This window comes from Fukomys damarensis, unplaced genomic scaffold (assembly GCF_012274545.1).
Source record: "Fukomys damarensis isolate Sample0158 unplaced genomic scaffold, DMR_v1.0_HiC HiC_scaffold_9, whole genome shotgun sequence".
NCBI lineage: Eukaryota > Metazoa > Chordata > Mammalia > Rodentia > Bathyergidae > Fukomys > Fukomys damarensis.
In genome coordinates this window covers 12,000,404-12,019,801 of record NW_022900921.1, presented here as the reverse complement: position 1 = coordinate 12,019,801, position 19,398 = coordinate 12,000,404, and the positions used below count along the sequence as shown (strand labels likewise).

General features: G+C 41.9%; 1 protein-coding gene across 4 annotated transcripts in view; it reads left to right on the top strand.

Annotated features, from left to right (window-relative positions):
• Positions 1 to 19,398, top strand: part of Ebf1 (EBF transcription factor 1) — a 387,150-nt gene that overhangs the window by 229,103 nt on the left and 138,649 nt on the right. For all 4 annotated transcript variants that reach the window (XM_033761605.1, XM_010622272.2, XM_010622271.2 and 1 more), the window contains exon 7: positions 17,583 to 17,664. In XM_033761605.1, the coding sequence (XP_033617496.1) occupies positions 17,583 to 17,664 (82 nt within the window). The remainder of the gene's footprint in view (positions 1 to 17,582; positions 17,665 to 19,398) is intronic.

Below are 19,398 nucleotides of genomic sequence, written 5' to 3'. Positions count from 1 at the left end.
AAAATGTTGATCTTCAGAACTTAGATGGTGTAGTGAGTAGGTGGAAGTCTTTTCTTCATGGGGCAACAGAAATCTGGAACTTGATTGTTTGCAACATCTAATTGTGGTAAGAGGCCCTGAGAAGATTTTGAAGTATTTCTCAGGGAGAGTCAGGGCGTTGCCCTGGGGTGTGTGATATTTGATGATCTTTCAGGTAAGAAAGAGCAGGAGAGGCAGAGGTGTGTGCTGGGAGGGAGACCCATAGCCTGTGGGCTACGGCAAAGCAGAGGATGATGAAGGACTGAAGAGAACAGTGTGATTGCAACATAAAACACTGAAACAGAACATGGGAGGAGGAAGCCAGCAGGTCGATTCTGTCCAGAAAGAAAAGAGGTGATTGCTTTGGAGCCAAAAGGAAGTGTTGTGTTTCCTTCAATTTTTTAAAATTCCGTATGGGTGTGTGCAGATTTTACACTGCACTTAGAACTCAGAGGAGCGTAGTGCCTTCCCGTGCATGTTGACCACTGTACCTTCCCCTGACAGAGAGAACCTAGGCTCTCAGAGCGCTCTGCCCCAGTTCTGAGAAGCACAGGCTATCTAGGAAGACTGCAATCAAATTTTGTCTGTGTTGGCCATGAAGCGTCACTGACTAGGCAAGTTACTTCTCCTCCATGGTTCCCTTCTTTTCTAGCCTGGAGAAGTGGGGCAGAAGGAAGGGTAGGTGAGTAGATGGATGGAATAGGATTCCTGTGAAGAGGAAAATGAAGTATGCACTAAGCATAGGACTTGGTGCAAAGTAACTATTCAATAAACATTAGCTATGATATAACCCATTCTTATTTTTGTAAAGCCTTACGCTTTGGTAAAATAATCAGATAGGCTATTTTGAAGCATTCTTTTGAAAAATGATTGACCTTTATCAGGAGGAAATTGGAATTCTGAATCGTCATGGCTGGTAGTCATCACAACAGCATATTCCTGCAAACTTGATCTGCCGTGTCAAGGAAAGAAACACATGGAATCCCTAACTTTCCCATGCTGCTTCCTTTAAGAACACATTGTCAACATCGTATTTGTAAAGGAAGCAGTTTTATTCAAATAATATTCAAAATGCCCTAAGGATTGAGGGAAATGACTTTGGAAACAGACTGGTCGGGAGGAGCACATATTGCAGGGCTCAGACAGACCCAGTGTTCTCTGGCTGTGCCTCTTGGCTTAAACTGGGGAGGAGAGTTGTGGCGGATTCCACCAGAGGCTTCTCCCTCCCCTGTGGAGAAATCCAGAGAGGGAGGAGAAAGCTTGGGGAGAACTAGGGATGTCTGTCCTAGGGTTCCAGCTATACCTGCGGCTCCTTCTTTGCTTCACTTAGAAGATTCTGCTTTCGTTTAAGAAAAACTATTTGCTTATTACAGTTTTCTTTCTCTCTTCCATGTTGTGTGGGGCTTCCCGCCAGCCACAGTTATGAATCCAGCCTTAAGTCAACTGGAAAGACATTGAAGAGCTGCGTGTGTGTGTGTGTGCGCGCGTGTGTGTGTTTCAGTGTTTGAGGCAGAGGCAGGGCAATGTCCCACCATGTCTCCTTCCAGGAGGTGAGTCCTTGAGTATCACTGGGCAGGATTTATTTTGATTGGTTATTCTACCAAGGGATTGAGTAGGAGTGCAGGGTGAGGAAAATCGTGTTACCCCATCACTAAAAAAGACAATTCAGAAAGTTGGGAACCTGTCAGGCATTCATTCATTCATTCATTCATTCATTCATTCATTCAATGCATGACAAATGCCAACCATAGGCTCTAGGTAACATAGGGCTGAGCAGAACGTCACAGAGGAGAAGTTATCTAAGGGAGATCTGAAGGAAGAGAAAGAACGAGAGTCAGAGCGTCATCCCAGAACCCAGAGTGGAGAAGGTCTTGGATATCTGTGGACGCAAAGAGTAGTTCTCCTAACCTTCTTGTGGGGGTGCTCGGGAATCAGGATCAGAATCTGCCTCTAATCAGCTGAGTGACTGTGGCCCTAACACTTGATTTCTTTGAGCCATGCTGGACTGGCTCCTGGATAAAATGGGGGCGACTCTGTCCAGCTCCTGCATAGCCTTCAAGAGTTTTTGTGAGGATCAATTTACAAAGTGTAGATGAGAAAGGCTTTGCATTTGTAAAAAAGTCACACATAGTTAAAAAATACAGCCTTTTAAAATTGTTACTTAGTGAAGAATTATGGCAGATAGAACTTAGCACAAGTTTGAATACCTAGTTAATGTATAAGGAGATTTATCTCTGCAATATGAAAAGCCCAGTTTTATCACATATTTTCCAAGGATAAACAGTGAACTCTGCATTAAAATCTTGTTCTTATTATGAGCTATATGTCCTAGGTTCACATCCTGGTTCTTCCACTTCTGGTGTGTGTGACTTTGGCCTCTTTTACCCAATTTGTCTGGCCTCTCTTCACTCATTTGTAAAGTAGGGATATTAATGGGCCCTAAGTATGTGGTAGTGGTAAGGAATCATTGGGATGATTCTTGTAAAGGCCCAGGGCCTGGCAATGCAGAGTGGAATAGGGCTCTGTGTGTGGAAGAAGTGTGAATGGCTCCCAAGCCGAGGAAGCCTGGCCAGATTCCGCCTTCCCATTCAGGGCAAGAAGGGGAAACTTGCTTGTGGTGGCTTCTTTCACACAGATAGTTCTAAGATGCTGATGTTTGAGGCCATAGATGCCTTGCAAACAGGGAGGAAGGCGCCAGAGTCAGAGGTTTTGTTTCCTGCATGGTTAATTGGTTGTAACATGGTACTAAAACTTACAGCTTCTGATTGAATTAAGTGCCCTGGGAAATCCATTCGAGAACAGGTAGGCGTTGGACGTTTTCCCCGTGTCTCTCTTCACTGTCTGTGGACAGCCTCGTGCTGGTAAATATGCACGACCTTCACTTTTGCTCCTGAGCCCAGATGCTTTTCCCAACTTTTCGCTTCCTTTAACCTGTTATCCGCTGCCAAGCATCAGGGAAAGAAGCAGGCTTGATTGCAGCTGGAGTTAAAGTGACGCAGTTCTTTAACAAATCAAACAAAAAGACATATTATTTCAGATGCAAGAACTACTTTTATTTTAAATAGAAGAGTTCCATGTAGTGGAGCCATAGGGATGTGTCTTCTGTTACTATTTTGTAAATTTTAAAATGGGTATGGAGAGGACCTGTTCTACATTGTAGTCAGATGATTTGCTGCTGCTTTGGTTATGTTTTAGGGCAGGAGATGCAGACTCAGGCCTCTCTCCCAGATTTACTATGTCTGGCCCTTAATTGTTTAGAAGTTCAGCGAGCGAATTTTACACTTCCCAATACGTATTTCCAGCTTCTCTCAGATGGGAAGATCTGGCAGCATTGCCTGTGTCACTCCAGTTGGCTGGACAAGAGTTGAGCCATCTTCGTGGATAAGGCATTACCTTTCAGTTTGTACAGTTGTACAGTTGATGTCCCTGTGTGGTTCTCTGTGCAGTTGAGTTTGCTCACTGATGTTACCTGCCTGGTCTTTGGGGTCTGGATACTCAGCACCTCATTTGAAATCTTCTGCCACTTTTAAAGTATTCATCAATTCCCTGATGAGAAAAATGTAAGTGTGTTTGTGTTTGTGTACATGTGCATGGATACAGGTTGAAATTAGGTCCCTAATTTGGAAAACCCGAAATCCAAAATGCTACAAAATCAAAACTTTCTGAGTACTACCATGAAGATAACTGGTGGAAAATTTCACTCATGACCTCATATGTGGATCGCCATCAAAATGAAACTGCACTAAAATGTTGTGTAAAGTTACATTCAGGCTATTAGTATAAGATGCATATGAAATGTAAAAGAATTTCTGTTTTAGATTTGGGTCCTATTTTTGAAGCATTTCATTGTGGATAGCTAAGTATCCCAATATCTGAAAACACCCAAAATCCAAAACACTTCTGGTCCCAAGCACTTTGCATGAAGGATAACAGATCTCTGTGTGTGTTTGCATATTTGTTTGTGCATTTGTGATGCCCTGAGAGGAGGCTATAGGGTGTTGAAATTATAGACCCTGAAAATTACCAGGATTCTACATGACAGTCCCTGGCCTTTCACACTTGTACTTTTTGAGACTTTCCCTTTTTTTTGCAACCTTCTCAGTATAATCATTCTGTCAACACTTCCATCCTCACTTTACCTTTCTTCGAGGGCATTGGAAAAGGTGAGCTCTCCCTACCGCTCCCCCACCCCACCCCTGTCTGTCAGCATTCACTTGCCCTGTGTTCTGTATTGGAAGAATACAAATAGACTATAATCTATAATTCATCTTTAATGTATTGAAATTACTGCAATCCAGTCTCATAGCTTTTCCTGTTCAACTCTAGCAGAAGGAAACTTATCTATTCTTTAAGCCACTCAAACACAGTCCTGCAACTAGTTCAAACTGGGCTTGATTGAGTTGACTTGGCTGCATACCTTTTCCTAAGCAGCTATATTTTGGGGACATGGATGCCCTGGCCCAATTACATGGACCTGTCTTGCGCAAATGTGGCAGAATTCCATGCCACTAAAATACAGACTCTTGAATGAGGGCAAAATTCTCCAAAGGGAAGATGAGTAACTTTTCTAAAAATTGGAGGAAAAGCTTTCTGGGAAGTCATCTCACAGATTCCTTCCACAGTCTTGTGAAACAACTAGACCCATCCCACAAAAATGGGCATATGTACACATTTGCACAAAATACTGGGGTATGCAGACCACTCAGGCACTCTAATTTAGGGACATCATTTTAAATCCTCTTCCCATTCTAGCTTTCTTTGCTTTAATGAATGATCGGCCAACTTTCGTGATATCAGTGACATGTGGGGAGGGCTGGTAGGTGATCTGTGAGCTGCAAAGCACCATCAGAAAGACCAAGTGGTGTCTTCGTTCCTCCGTGATATTACTTTAGTTTCATTTTCCACTAGCACCCGTATGCTATCATGAGAAATAGTGCTTAATAAAGTGTCAGGCTCTTATTTTGCATTCTGATTTCAGAATGATAAATTTCTTCTTATATTTTTATGAACTAGAACACACAGACTTATTGGATTGTCCATAATATGAACTCAGATAATTGGAAGCTCATGAGATTATTCTCAGTGCTCTCTGGCCATCAGGCCCCTACATCTCACTTTTATTTGGAGATTGGTTCTGAGTTTCAAATCCAAATTAAGGAGTCACTTGTTTTTATTTGAACTCAGCTTCTGTGGCATGTTAGAATGCAGGGATTTTTTTCCCCTAATGGAAGCCATTGCTCAAATTAAATTCATTAACTCCAATTGTGTGTGAGCTCAGGGAGATGGCAGAGAGCAAATGCAGGTGCCGAGACTGCAATCAGGGAGGGCATGTCAGGAAAAGTGGACACATGGGGTATAAAATTTTAAAGGTGATGATGATTTAAAATAATTTTAGAATAATTTCCATCCTTTGAAAGACTACGTGACTTTTTCCTAAGGAAGAGCTTACCCAGCCAATTTAGCTTTTCTATATTTCTATTTTCTGTACAAAAGTTATGTGTTTTTTTTTTGAAGCAAATATTTGAGAGCTCTTGACATCTCTGTGGGTAGGGATAAGAAGAAATATGTAAGGAAATCTCGTTTTTCTTTTTACTCACTAGTGGTTTGATAACAAGAGTTTGTGCTAAATTTTTGTGATATAGGATGAGATATTCATCCATCCTTTCTTTACAGTTCATTATTTCGTGCATGTGCTTTCTTCAGTTCACTTTGTACATGAAATTGACATTTGTGTTGATTTTTAAAGTCAATTCGCTATCAATTTTCAAGCTTCAGAGTGCACTGTAATTGTATGAATGGCTTTTCTCCTCCTTTGTCTCTACCAGGTCAACTTTTCAGTTAATTCTGATGAAAATGGCCTGAGAACTGTACTTTAATGAGCTTGTAAAAGGGTAGGGAAGAGGTGACCTCTGTATGCATTGCAGTTAGCATGGGCTCTTAGTAAATACCTGTGAATGGAGAATGTGCTGAATTAATAAGTGAATGACCTAAGGAAAGAGGCTGAATGAAGAAATAGCAAACCATTAAGGAATTTAAGCACTGGATTTTAACAAAGTCAACAAATAGCCTGTAGAATTTTGGAGAGAGGCGATCCATTTCAGACTATTAGTTACATGGCCTTTTATCCCTTTGGGCTATACTTAAGTGTTTTAAGAACAATGACAGGTTTAACTTAGAGATCATATGTTAAACCTTGATGTTGAGAAAGTTTTAAGTAGGAAATTAAGGACACCAATGATGTGGAATCTCCTCCTTATGAATTATGCATATGTGAAAATAATAAGCAATCTACCATTTACGGAGTATGAGACGGATAGCCCTTAACTACTCTTGTGTGAATTAAATGGCGAATATTAAAGAGCAGAAACTGAGAAAACCACTCATCGTTTTTATTCCCTAATTTATCCATTGCAAAATGGGGGCAACATTCCCTAGTCTCTGCTGAATAATATTCACTTTCAGTTTTGCAACAATAAAGTTGTTTATTTTTCTATCAAAATAATGTGTGTATAATCAGAAATGTAGAAGGAAATGGAAAGAAGAAATAATCTTTGTGCCATAAAGGAAAGTTAGCTGCCATTAATATTCATAGTCAGTTTGAGTCAGGTACGCACTCGGTGTTTTCTGAGCACAGCTATACTAGGCACTACTGTGAGAACAGAAAGGCTCTCTGAAGGGTACTGGGTGCCACGGAGGGTTCAGGAGGCAGCACAGGGAGCTATAGCACTCACTGTGAAGGCCAAGTTTGACAAGTGCTGGCCCAGAATGGAGAGGAAGTGGTGAATTGTAGCTGGGGCATTTGAAAAGGTTTCATGGGTACAGGGCATTGGTGCTACACTGGGGAAGAGCAGTGGGATTTTGGGAAGCTGAGATGAGGTGGGAGTGGGCGAGGTATTTCAGACCCAAGGATGTAGCCTATGGTGAAGGCAGGAAGGGGACTTCCTGTGCAGGGGGCACAGGATATAGACTGATAAAGACTAAGAGAGGATGCTGGAGGGGAAGGGCAGGAGAGCAATGTGCCTGGAAAGGCACAACTGTTGACATGACTAGGCACTTTGAAAGATTCCCTGAGCCATTCCCTGCCAGAAAACTCACACTACATAAATATTTTAAAGGTATTCAACCTTCCCCGGCAATGACTCAAATACTGGACCATTCTAAGAGTCAAAAGTTGGCTTGAAATTTTGAATTTTTAAATGCTTACCTCCTCTTCTATTTTAATTCTGGGGAAAAACTTGAGTTAAAGTGATTGTGCTCTTACGCTCTGTAGAGTAACTCTTAATTGCTGATCGCACCAATGACCCATTTCAGCTGGAAGTAGAAAGAGCTGTCTTCACCCTTTGCCCCCTCACAGCAGTTAGGGGTAATTCCTCGGAGGGGGAAATAGTGCAGATAGATAAGTTAATTAGATATTTTGTAGGCAGTTAGGGCCACCCTCAAGGAGCCAACACAGGAAGGAGCCGACATGGAGGACAATCAAGATACATTCACTGTGGCCAGAAGTGTAAAAGGAGAGAAACTACTATACCCTTGCGCTTCCCCTGGGATAAATAGAAATGACTGATCTTCTAAATAGGTATCAATCATCTGGGGGGGGGCAAGGTCTTAGCCCAGCCTTTCCAGGAAATATCCCTGACCTCTACCCTTACTGAAAATCCTTGTATATTTGCTACCTGACTTGCTCCCCCAGTTGACTCCCATTTAATCAATATTACCTGGGTGACTGTACTTGTAATCTTATTGGTTGGTCATGGTTTTGCCCTGCCTCATGCCCACCTGTAATTTTCCATTGGGTCTTATAGTTTTGTCCCACTTTGTACCCACCTCACCACATGGCTTTGCTGTATAAAATGTCTTTGAAAAGTGGGGTGGGTGGGCAACCCACTTTCCGGTCCCCCTTCTGTCTCTCTTAGAAGCATTCCTTCCTTCATTAAATTTTTCCTACTCTTAAAAAAAAAAAGATGATTGTGGTCTTAGTACAGTTGGTATTAAGGGAGAATCTTGATTTGTTGGGCTCTCTGGAAAGGTTTGATGGTTAAGTGAATGAATGATTGGCAACACATGCTTATACTTTCTAAGGACTTGAAAAGAGTAATAAAATAAATTTCCAGGGAAAGCTGCGCACCTTGGGTACTGTGGACTGATACATCTTGATCTCTCTCTGGCATCTGTGACTTCAACAGGGGAAAGGAACATTGAAACCCTTTGAGTTCTTAGAAGGGAAAATTGAAAATCTAACATCAGATTCTAAATGAATATGCTCAGAATTTTAAATACATGTATATTGAACAAGGGTACTACAAGCCTTTCATTTTCAACCTGTGGCTTTCTGTCTGAATGAAGGCCTTTCAAAGGCAGTGACTATCGATTCACACTTACGTATATTTCCTCTAGCAGGCCCAGACTACACTGATTTTGCTTCAGCCACCATTCTCCATATTTGGTGTGGTTCTTTTATCAAGCTCATTTTCTAGTTTTTTTTTGTTCCCCATTCAGTTTATTGGTACATTTAAAGCAAACAATACAGTGACATTTACCATTGAGATCTTGTACCTTTACATGACATGTCTTGGTTCTTATTTTTCCCCCATACCCCGGCCCTCCCTTCACCCCCTTCACCCTTCTTCTAGTTTTTATTATGGTTAAAAAATGTGATCTGGGCATAGTGGTGTGTATGTCGAATCCTAGAACTCTGAGAAGCTGAGGCAGGAAGATTAGAAGTTTGAGCTCGTCTTTTATTATTTAGTAATTCAGCATGACCTTGTCTCAAAATAAAAATAAAAAGGGCTGGGGATGTAGTTCATATTGCCAGAAAGATCATTTGAGGGGTCACCAAGAGAGTGACAGTGGTCATGACTAAAACTGAAATGTTAAAATTTGTAGTTTTATAATTGGGATTATTCTATTCAAAATAGCAGAAATTTTAATGCTGGTTTCAACTCTCATTTTTAATGAATCTGGTGATGATTAGTACAGCCAGATTTGGCCAATGATCTAGTGTGTGTGTGTGTGTGTGTGTGTGCTCATGTGTGTATCTATCTATCTATCTATCTATCTATATATATATCTTATAAAATACAGTTTAAAATTGGCTACATTCAAATCCAACTCTCCCACTTGCTAGATGGGAACCCTCAGCATATTATATAATGCCTCAGTAGCAGTATCTATAAGATGGAATAGAAATAGATCCTCACAAGACTATTTTGAGAAGTAAATGAATGAATATGTGTAAAACACTTGGAACAGAGCCTTACATGTGGTATCGCTGATAAGCTTATTATAATAACCACTAAGGTGTGGAGGCTCTTCCTGCCTCATTCTTTATGCTTGGTGTTGTGGGTGGGCCATTGTTACTGAAGCAAAGTTGGCACCTGTGCTGACACCTTCCCCAGCCTGGGGAAGGATTTGCATTGGTCATGCAGGGCCCAAGACCTGATGCTTGGCTTGACACCTCTCTCCAGGACTTCCTGGGGAGCTTGGTGCCCACTGATTCCCTGCTGATTGTGTTCCTTACAGTGGAAACTGTTTGAGATGAGTCTGTTACTAACTTGAAGCAGGACAAACCCTTAGTTTTTGTTGTCTGCTTCTTTCCTCCCGAATATAAGACTATTAGGATGCTTCAAATTTCTTTCCAGAGCCAGTTTGTACCTTCATACATTTTAGCAAGAACAACTTGGGCCTTGTGAAGGTGTTTTTTTTTTTTTTTTTTCTGTTTTTGTTTTTTGGTACTAGAGATCAAAGTAGGGTCCTTGCGCTTGTGAGGTAGGCGGCGGAACCACTGGGCTAAATCCCCAGCCCTTGTGTAGCTGTTTGTAAAAGAAGTTCCTGTAAGATGAATACTCTGCCACACGGGTGCTTATGGACTCCCTGGAGATGTCATCCCTTCTGACTCAATGGCCAGTCAGGCTTGCTAGGAGAATCAGTTGGGGTTATAAGGAGCACTTGAACCAGGCTTTAATTACAGCACTCTTGCTCTGACCTCCGTTTGTGTTCTTTCTAAGGAATTGCAATTATTTCTTTCCCATTACTCAATGGTTATTTGTCCTTGCCTCTACTTTTCACCATCCTGGCTCTTTTCTGTACCTTTTACATTTCAATTCTGTCATAAGGACCCACCTTCTGCAGTGGGTCCTTTTCCTTAAACTTGTTTTTATTTGCTTTAGTCTATGCTATTCTGATACATTTTTTTTTTTTTATTCACTCAAGTTCTTGCCCAAAATTATGTCCTTCCGCTAGGGCCAAACTGAGTTCTGAGCTAATGAATCCTTTTCAAGTTGATCATGTTCATCCCTTCAGGCTGACAACGCTTTCCAGAAATGCCCAAGATCTGAGGGACGTTAGCCAGGGATAAAGGTAAACTTGAAGTCAGTGGCCAATAATAGGGACACCACACGCTCACCCTCTGGAGCCCCCAAGATAATGTCACTGCTTGGTACCTTTCCGTTTGCTGCTGCAGGGAAGGAGAGAATTGGCTTCATCTGTATAGAAATCCCTTCCACACTTCTCCCCTCAGCTTCCTACCCTGGTCACAGAACTGGGAGTGGGGGTATTGAGTTGGGGGGACCTCTGTGAGTGGTGCATTTTGGTGTCAGGAGAGAAGAGGTCAGCCCTTACTCAGGATCAGCCTCTTCATCCTGTCCTTGGAGCATCCCTGGGACACTGCCAGGTTTCGGGGTATCATATTTTCACATGGATGAACTGTACTCTACGACTACTTTTGTGTATCAGGAGCCAAAAAGTTTTCGTTGACGTTGAAAACAGAGTTTTCCTTTTTTTCAAATTGTTTTTCAGTGCCCTATTTTCAAGGGAGATCTAGTTTCCATGGAAGCAGCCACAGGGCTCTTGTTTACCTCTTAACCAAGCTACATATCTTTGAGGGTCACCGTGAGGTACTAGTGGGATTTCTGAGATAGACCCTGAAAGCTTAGATACTGTGGGGAGGGATAGGTGTTTTCTGATGGAGTACATTCAGTTGGAGGAAATCCTTGTACTCCTGAAAAGGGTGACTTCATTCTTTCTGGGCTATAGGTGTGGCCTGAGAGGCCAGCAGTGCTGTGCTGTCTCGTTGCAAAGGTGACAGCACAGTTTATGGAAATGACTGCTCCAAAGAAGTCCTGTTAGCCGCAAGGCGTTTCCCTCGACACCCTCTAATCTACGTGTGCGAGTAACTTGCACTTCACACAGAAGGGACCGTGCAGTTGTTTCTGCGCAGCTGCTTCCTGCATTGGGCCAGAGTGCATCTTCGTGTCACGAATGTCTTTGGGGAAGATCACCTGCCACATAGCCATCTGTGGGAATAAGTCAAGGGAACTTTGAGGATTGCAAATGGGGCCTTTACGTCTTGGTTTAGGTGAGCCTCGGTGCTTTTCTTCTCCAGCCTAGGCATTATGAGAACAGCTGCAAACATCCAAACGTGATTTTTCAGAGTTTGGTTCACAGGAGGTAAAAACTCAACCTGCTCAGTGCAGATCCATTGCGACGCTCTGCATAATAATTAACGACACACAAGCTGGTGTCTAATGGGCAGTTTTACTGTGCATGCCCTTCAGTTCTGACGAGCTGGAGTCTTCTGTGATTTAAGTCTGTACGTCTTGCCTCTTTGCATTTTAGCTTTGGGTAAAGCTCCTATTCTCATTATTGCCTTTGTTTGGTTGCTGTCTTTTTTGTCGTTGTTGTTTTATTTCCTTTTTCTTTTTGTGGGTCATTCAGTGAAACCTATAGTTCGCTCTGGGTGCATAGGGTATTACCTCTTTCCTTAATCTTCACATTCACAGAGAGTACAATGCTTTTTCATATCTAGGATTCTTAACATCTCTTGGTACCAGACAGTGGGCAGTTGCCAGGGATAAACCACGATGAAGAGAATTACGGCTTCCTCAGTGGCAGGAAGTATTCAACACTCTACATATGTTCATCTGGTTTCATTTTCATTAACTTTCTAAAGTCGGTTTTGTTATTTCCCCCATTTTAGAGATGAGAAAACTGAGGCACAGAGAGGTTAAATAATTTGTCTGAAGTCACTCAGTTAATTAAACAATAAAGCTAAGATTGTGATGAAAGCCGCTCTGCAGTCCTGAGAGAGGCACTATTACTTTACTGAGGCCCCTGAAATTCAGGGAATTGTTGAAAATTACGCAAGTTTGTCTTGTCTCCAACCCAAGCTCTCTTTTTCATGATATTCCAGTGCTGTCTTTATCATAGAATGCTCCCATTTCTATTCATGCCAGTATGTATTAATATCCAGCAGTTCCAGATTCCATGCTATGCACTGTGTAGATAGAAACAGCTTTTCTGTTGCTATTTTAAATCCTCATGTAGACAACTCTGATCCTGTTGGTTAATTCAATTACTTTTCCTTTTGGAGGAGTCCAGAATGACTTTTTGGTTTCCAGCACTGTGCTTGTCACTTAGAAGCTTGCATACAGTAGTTAGGCTATGTACTGAGTATCTGTTGCAGTAAAACTACCGTACAAATACACCACTGAATAAACAATTCTGTTGTACAATATGTGCATCTGATTCAGTTAGTTTGACGATGGGCTAATGTCTTACATCAGCCTGATTGATGAACCTAAACTCAACTTTTAATAGGATGACGCTTTTGGTTTTATGACTGTCACTTTCCTTAATTGAAGCAGTAGATTCAAAAGTTCAGGAGCTGAAGTGTTGAACTCTTATTGGATTGGCTTTTGAGAAACTAACCTCATGTTGGAAAAATCACATAACTGGACACCAGGGCATGTGGATTATAGCTCTAGCTCTCATAACCTTTATTAACTATGTGAACATTTTTGTATCTCCAGATCTCTCATTTTTCTTATATAAAATGCTGCAGTTAGATTAAGTGGCTGAGGTCACTTATAAACTCCTGTGATTCATGGAGAACTTATACCATGACTAGTCTTATTGGTAACCTAGGAGATTAGTTTTTGACTGTCCGTAAATCCCTTCATTTTGTTGAGTCTTTGAGGTCTTGCCTTTTAAATATATCTAATAATTCCTGGCATGCCTGATTTATAGGACTTCTATGAGGATTCAATGAGATATTGGGGATTTAAGTGCTTTGAATAATAACACATTGCACGAACACAGATATTATTCATATTGAAAGTTAACAGAAAGGTGTTGGGTTTCTCACCACCTACCCCAGAACCCCTTAAAAAAAAGAGTTAAAAGGAAGTTTGGTCCCCGTTGGGCTGTGTCCTGGAGTTTGTGGAACTCCGTGGAACTCTTCAGGGTCAATAGAGGCTTTGTCCGCTTGTGGGTCAGTTTCCCCCAGAAGGGTTTAGATGGCCACACTCTGTCTCCTGAAAACACTCTATCAAACAGAACCACCCCACAAAATGTGGTAATTCTTTAGACAAAAGTGAGGTTTTGAGTTACAATAACCTCTACTTTGTTAAAGCCCCTTCAGAACCTGAGATCTTCTCTGTAGCCATGCAGACATGCACGGCGTGGGTTTACAAATGCCTTATACATTTAGCCTCACAAATCATCCCCCAAATTTGTGTGCTGTCTATAACCCTGCCTCTCAGGGAGGATATTTTTAACTCCTCCTAACTCTTCACAGTTCCTTTAAGGAAGTGTGATCCGAAGGGGTCAGACACTTGGCTTCTACGTAGAGGAAAACTTTGAGAGAATTCCTAGGCTCTCCCTGGGATAGGACTGGCTTTCCCCAAAAGAATTGGCTCTTCAGAGCGTTTGCCACATAAGGGCTTGTGTGAGGCCCCAGGCACCAGTTGACGGCTGTGTCTTGCTCACGACAGATGGTCAAGACTTCAGTTTCAGCAAGTGATCCGCTGCCGAGGGGATGGGCGGGGGAGTCTGCCAGCAGGCCAAGTGGCCGGGCGGCTTAGGGTAACGGGGATCTGGTGTGTGCCGGGCATAGCTTTTGTGCTAACGATGGGCTGCTGACAGGCGCCTTGCCCCTGCTCATCTCTGACACAGAAGATCCCCTGCTCCCTTGATTCTGTTTCTCCCTGGCAGAGCTAGTATCCTGTTTGCCTGTCTTTCAAAATCCATTTTGGCACCAGATGGACCCCCTCATGGTTGCTAGCAGTTGTCTGAACTGAAGATGCCAGAGGGGGTGCTGACAGGTCCTTCTAATGCAACCTGAATCTGGCTGTAGGGTCTGGCTCAAAAGGCGTAAACACACAGGCGGCAAATATTATCAACTCCAGGGAAGCTGGGGTGAGTATGGGGGCTCACTAGAGGGAAGGTGGTAGTGTGCGCCCCCCACTGTAATGTTCACATTGCTGTTGAGGAAATTCACATGTTAATCATACCTCATAGTAGCATCATGACTTTTAAGTGCTCTGTTAGTACAATTGCTGTTACAGTACGATTGCTATCAATGGTGCAATTCGTATTAATAACATTACTGCACTGCTTTCTATTTTTACTAATACCGTTGGTGGCATGGTGCTTAAGACCACAGCCTCTGGAGCTGCCCTGTTTGAATATGAATTCTAGATTTGTGTTTACTCACCTTTGGGCAAGTTACAGTATTAGCTTCTCTGACTCTGTGTTCTCATCTGCGAAATAGACTGATGGTAAAGGGTCATATAAGGATTTAAAGGAAAGACATGCTTGAAATGTTTAGTGCTGTACTGAGCACATGGTAAGCACCTAATCTGTGCAGCCCTTTACCATGGCCACCATCGCCACGCTTGTCCTGTTAGGTACATTATCTCGTTCATTTTCACCATTGCCTTGTAAGGCAGACATTCTTATTGTACTCATTTTATAGATAAGAAAATCAAGGTTCAGTTCCATCTGCAAAATCACACTGGTAGCCCCTGGCAGAGTCAGGGTTTGAATTCTGTTTCGGGTATTTCTAAATGTGGTGGCTTCTCCACCATACCACATCAACTCACATTGTCTATTTAGTGATGATCAGTCCTGTCTGGGACTTGGGTGTCTTTCAGATATGCCCTTTTAACCAGCTGTACTTGAAAGAAGCAACTAGCCTTCACATCTCAGCTATCTTTGTACACAGAATGGAGCCTCAGTAGTAGGGGGGACTTACTACTGCCAGCTCTGCCATGTTACATAGTTTCTTTTTTTTTGGTACTGGGACTTGAACTCGGGTCCTTGCACTTGCAAGGCAGGCCACCGAACCACTGAGCTAAATCACTGGCCCTCATAGTTTCTAACAGCTATGTGTGACCAGCAGCATCCTCTTCTCAGAGCTCAGAGGAATGGGGCAATGCCAGGTGGTAAGGTCTGATCACACCTTCGATCTTTTTTCATTTCCAAAGTCAATGCTACTGAGGGAGGACCTAAGTCAGTGGCTATTAGTCAGCCTGTGCAGTGGCAGTGTGGCTCCTGGCCCTGGGAAAGGGGCCCAGAGCTGAGCTTAAGCAGCATCCCTGAATCATTTAGCTTTGATAAAAAGTTGATAGCTTTATTCTCTGTGGAGAGCACCCAGAAGTGGGGCCAGTGATTATTCAGAGTCCTTTCATTGATGGGTTGTTTAGGTTGCTTAACGTTGAGTCATTCTAGTTGGATGTTTCCACTTTACAATCACACTTTTTTGGCTGAAAAGTCATGTTTTTCCCTTTGAAAAATTATTCCCAAACTACACTTCCATCTTGGCAGATTCAAAGGAATCAAGCAGGAAAGAAGTTACTCTGGGACTTTTCTCATATTAGTATTCAGAAATACTTGGTGTGTTTTGTGTGATGTTCTTAGAGGGGACCAACGTGGTTGACTTTGTGCTCAGGGAAAAAGTCAGTTGGAGGAATCATGGAGTGAGAATTTCTCTTAGTTAGTTTTCTCATTGCTAAGACAAAATACCTGGTTCCCAAAGTAAAAGTAGGAAAGGTTTGTTTGACTTGTAATTTATAGAGGTTTCAGCTCATCATTGGCTGGCTCCAAGGCAGGGTGGCATGGCAGAGGGGCATCGCAGAGGAGAAACAGTTCATATTAGGCAGAAGTCAGCAAAGCAGTAAAGTAGTAAGTGGCATGCAACAAGCAATGACAGTAGCCTTCTTTGTGTCCGTTATATTGTATCCAGGCTACCCACATTTAGGTCAGGCAGTGCTTGCACCCAAGGTGGGGTACCCTTAATCCTAGCATCACACCAGGGATCAATATCAGTATCACGTGCTTAATCCCAGCCTCACATTCTCTAGATCCAGCCATCTCTGAAAAGCTCCACCTATGACCTTATGACCACAGGGTGCTTTAGGGAGACATCTAGACATAAGCCATAACAGAGTTCTTCACAAGTTACTTGAATTGAATGAAAATTTTACACCAGTACAGACCTGAAAGGGGCAGGGGTCAAGCTGAAGGAAAGATAATTCATACAAAAATTTAATTGACTAACATTTTAATGCATTCTGTTATTTCTGGCAGAAATTAAGACTGGAAATCCATAGGGCTATAACATAAAAGAAATCATAGAATTTATATGTCCTTCAAAATCATTATTTTAAAAACTGCCACACAAAAAAACATTCGAGGGGTTTAACTGTAGGTAGCCAGTATGAGTACGTTAACATGAATACCTTAATCTTTTTTCCCCAATATTACAGATTGAATCCAAGGCCTTTGCAATAGGCTGTATCCTTGGCCTTCTCTCTCTCTTTCTCTCTCTTTTTTTTTTTAATTTTGAGATAGGGTCTTGCCAAGTTCCGAAGTTGCCTGGGCTAAGCTCAAATTTTGGACTCTCTGCCTTAGTCTCCCCAAATGCTGAAATTGTGGGCATGTGCCACCACACATGATAGCTTTAATAATTGCCATCTTTCTAAGATGGTCTTTGACAAGTACAATAGCTACTTAAGAAATAACTCAGAAAGTTATAACTTATCACTGATACCAAGACATTTTTGAGTTAAAGTAGGTACTATTAATACCTATATGAGTGCAGCTAGAAGTTGTGTGTGTGTGTGTGTATGTGAAATTGGAACCTTTGGTCACTTTAGCAGATAAAACCTGTTTATATCATTATAGAACCAATTTAGAAACCATTGGGGTTTCAGTGGGGCAGCAAGATTCTTAATGCATCACAAAAAGCTTTTATCTACAGCAAGAAATCTAGTAAAAACATCTAGAAAATATTTGAGCAGTCAAAGAGATTTAGTTAACTTGTGAATCCTACTTACTTCTCCTGAGGACTACTAACTAATTACAACATTTTATTTGGAGATGCTAAGATAAAAAAGTGTTCATCATGTCTTTGTATTCATCAAGCATATATCACCTGTGAATTTGGAGGGCTGAAATTACATGTTCTGTTTGGGGACCCTGAGGTTTCTTAAACAATTAGAGCCAATTGAAATCTCTCTTACACTGTGGTGATCTTCCCTTTCCTCGGAGGCTTACATTTTTGTGAGTTCTGCTGGCAGTTTCAAGAATATTTCTTCATAAAGAAGTTCCATCTTGGATGGAAAACATAGTCTAAGACCTCAAACAAAATACCTGATCTACACCATTGTGAATATTTCAACAAATGCTTAAAGAGAACAAAACACACAACTCAGAAGTAACTTCCTGATTTGATACCTCCTGCATGAAGACTGAAATGTTAACAGTAATCATTTGTTTCTTGACAGGTTCTTCTTGAAGTTTTTCCTCAAATGCAACCAAAATTGCCTAAAGAATGCAGGAAATCCACGTGACATGCGGAGATTCCAGGTGGGTCAACCTGGTCCTTCTTAAATCTCAACAATGACATGTGTATCAGGAGAGGGGGTAAAGTTTTAGGCAGAAGAGCAGGTGACATTCCGATGTTTCCCCAGAGGTGAAGAGCAGGGGAGGCACTTGCTTCACTGGGCATCTGCCCTCTAGGAGTTTTTTGTCTTTATTCACCAGGAATTGGGCCTGAACCACCTGTGTTCTCTGGTGCAGACATAAATGTCCTAGGAGTCCAGTTGTGTCTTCCTGAATGGACTCACTTGCATGAACACCCACTTCAGTAATGTAGATAAAATGATGAATTCTTTCCTAAAATTTCTGTAACCAGAACACTAATATGTAAGAGTAAAACTGTTAAAATTTAAAAAGATAAACTATTGCCCCTTATTTTTCGTTCTGCTCCCCGCTTACACTCTTGGAAGTTGGTAGTAGCTGTAAATGCCTATTCTAAGTGGACTCCCTAAGAATAGAGCTTGTCTATAGTGGTGTGGGTGACCCTCACTTCTCTTTCAGAAACGCTCTTACACAGCATCTAGAAGTGTTCCTGGGCCTGTCACCATTTACAGCACAATGGTATATTAACACCACAGAATTGTACCTTTACAGAAGGACGAAGACCCAAAACAGATGTGCTAACACAAAATATGTGTGGGTTTTAGGAGAGATTGTTGAATTCTAGACGCTGTACCTCTCTAACTTAAGGTGCTGAGAACCCCCTGGGGATCTTACTAAAATACTGATTGAAGCCTATGGTAGGACTGAAATTTCTAACAAGCTACCAAGTGATGGCAGAGCCATGGGCCACACTTTGAACAGCAAAGTTATAGACCCTTATGTCACTCTCCATCTAATTTTATGGCTAACTTATTTGCATGGTCAATGTTAGTTTCCCCATCAGAGTAATGACCCATAGATGTATACTCGTACAGTTCATCAGAGCAATAGCGTGGTGCTTAAAGTGTGCTCCTTATAGCCGGGCCTGGTGGTGCATGCCTGTAATCCCAGCACTCGGCAGGCTGAGGCAGGAGGATCACTGTGAGTTCAAGACCAGCCTGGGCTACATAGTGAGTTCCAGGTCAGTTTCAACTACATAGTGAGACCCTGTCTCAAAAAACAACAAAAAGCATAAACAAAAGTGTGCTCCTTAGGTCTGTTTAGTCAGCTTTAAGTGCAGATTGCAGTGTATGATCTCTGAGAGGCTCTTGAAAAAGTGTAGCTGCACGTAGTCTCCTGAGTGATTTTGTAAAAAGAGATGAGACATTAGCTTTATTAAGGAACAAATTCAATGGGAAAAAGACCATATCTCTTGGGTTTCTCAGGTGTTTTTGGAAATATCCTCTTGGCCTCCCTCCCTTTTAACAGAAGTAAGCAGGGAGAACTTGGACATTTCTCATTTTCAGAAAATGTTTCTGTTAGCCAGCTCCTAATCCCAACTTTGTAAACATAGGTGCTCTTACCCCACCCCCAGGACTTTGTTATGGGTGGGGGTCAGCTTTGCAAGTAAGCTGGTAAAGCCACATATGCAATGCTACTGCGTCTGTGTTGCTAAGAGTCTTACGACATGAGTTAGGTTTTAGTATACACTGTTTTATGGCTTGCTTGGTCTTAAGATGAGCCATCATTCTCTTGTGGCCAAGTTTGGGACAGGAGCTAAGCATATCCAGGCATGAAACAATTTATACCTAGTAAACATGTCTAATGCCTCATGAATGCCAGGATCAACTTTACTGTGCC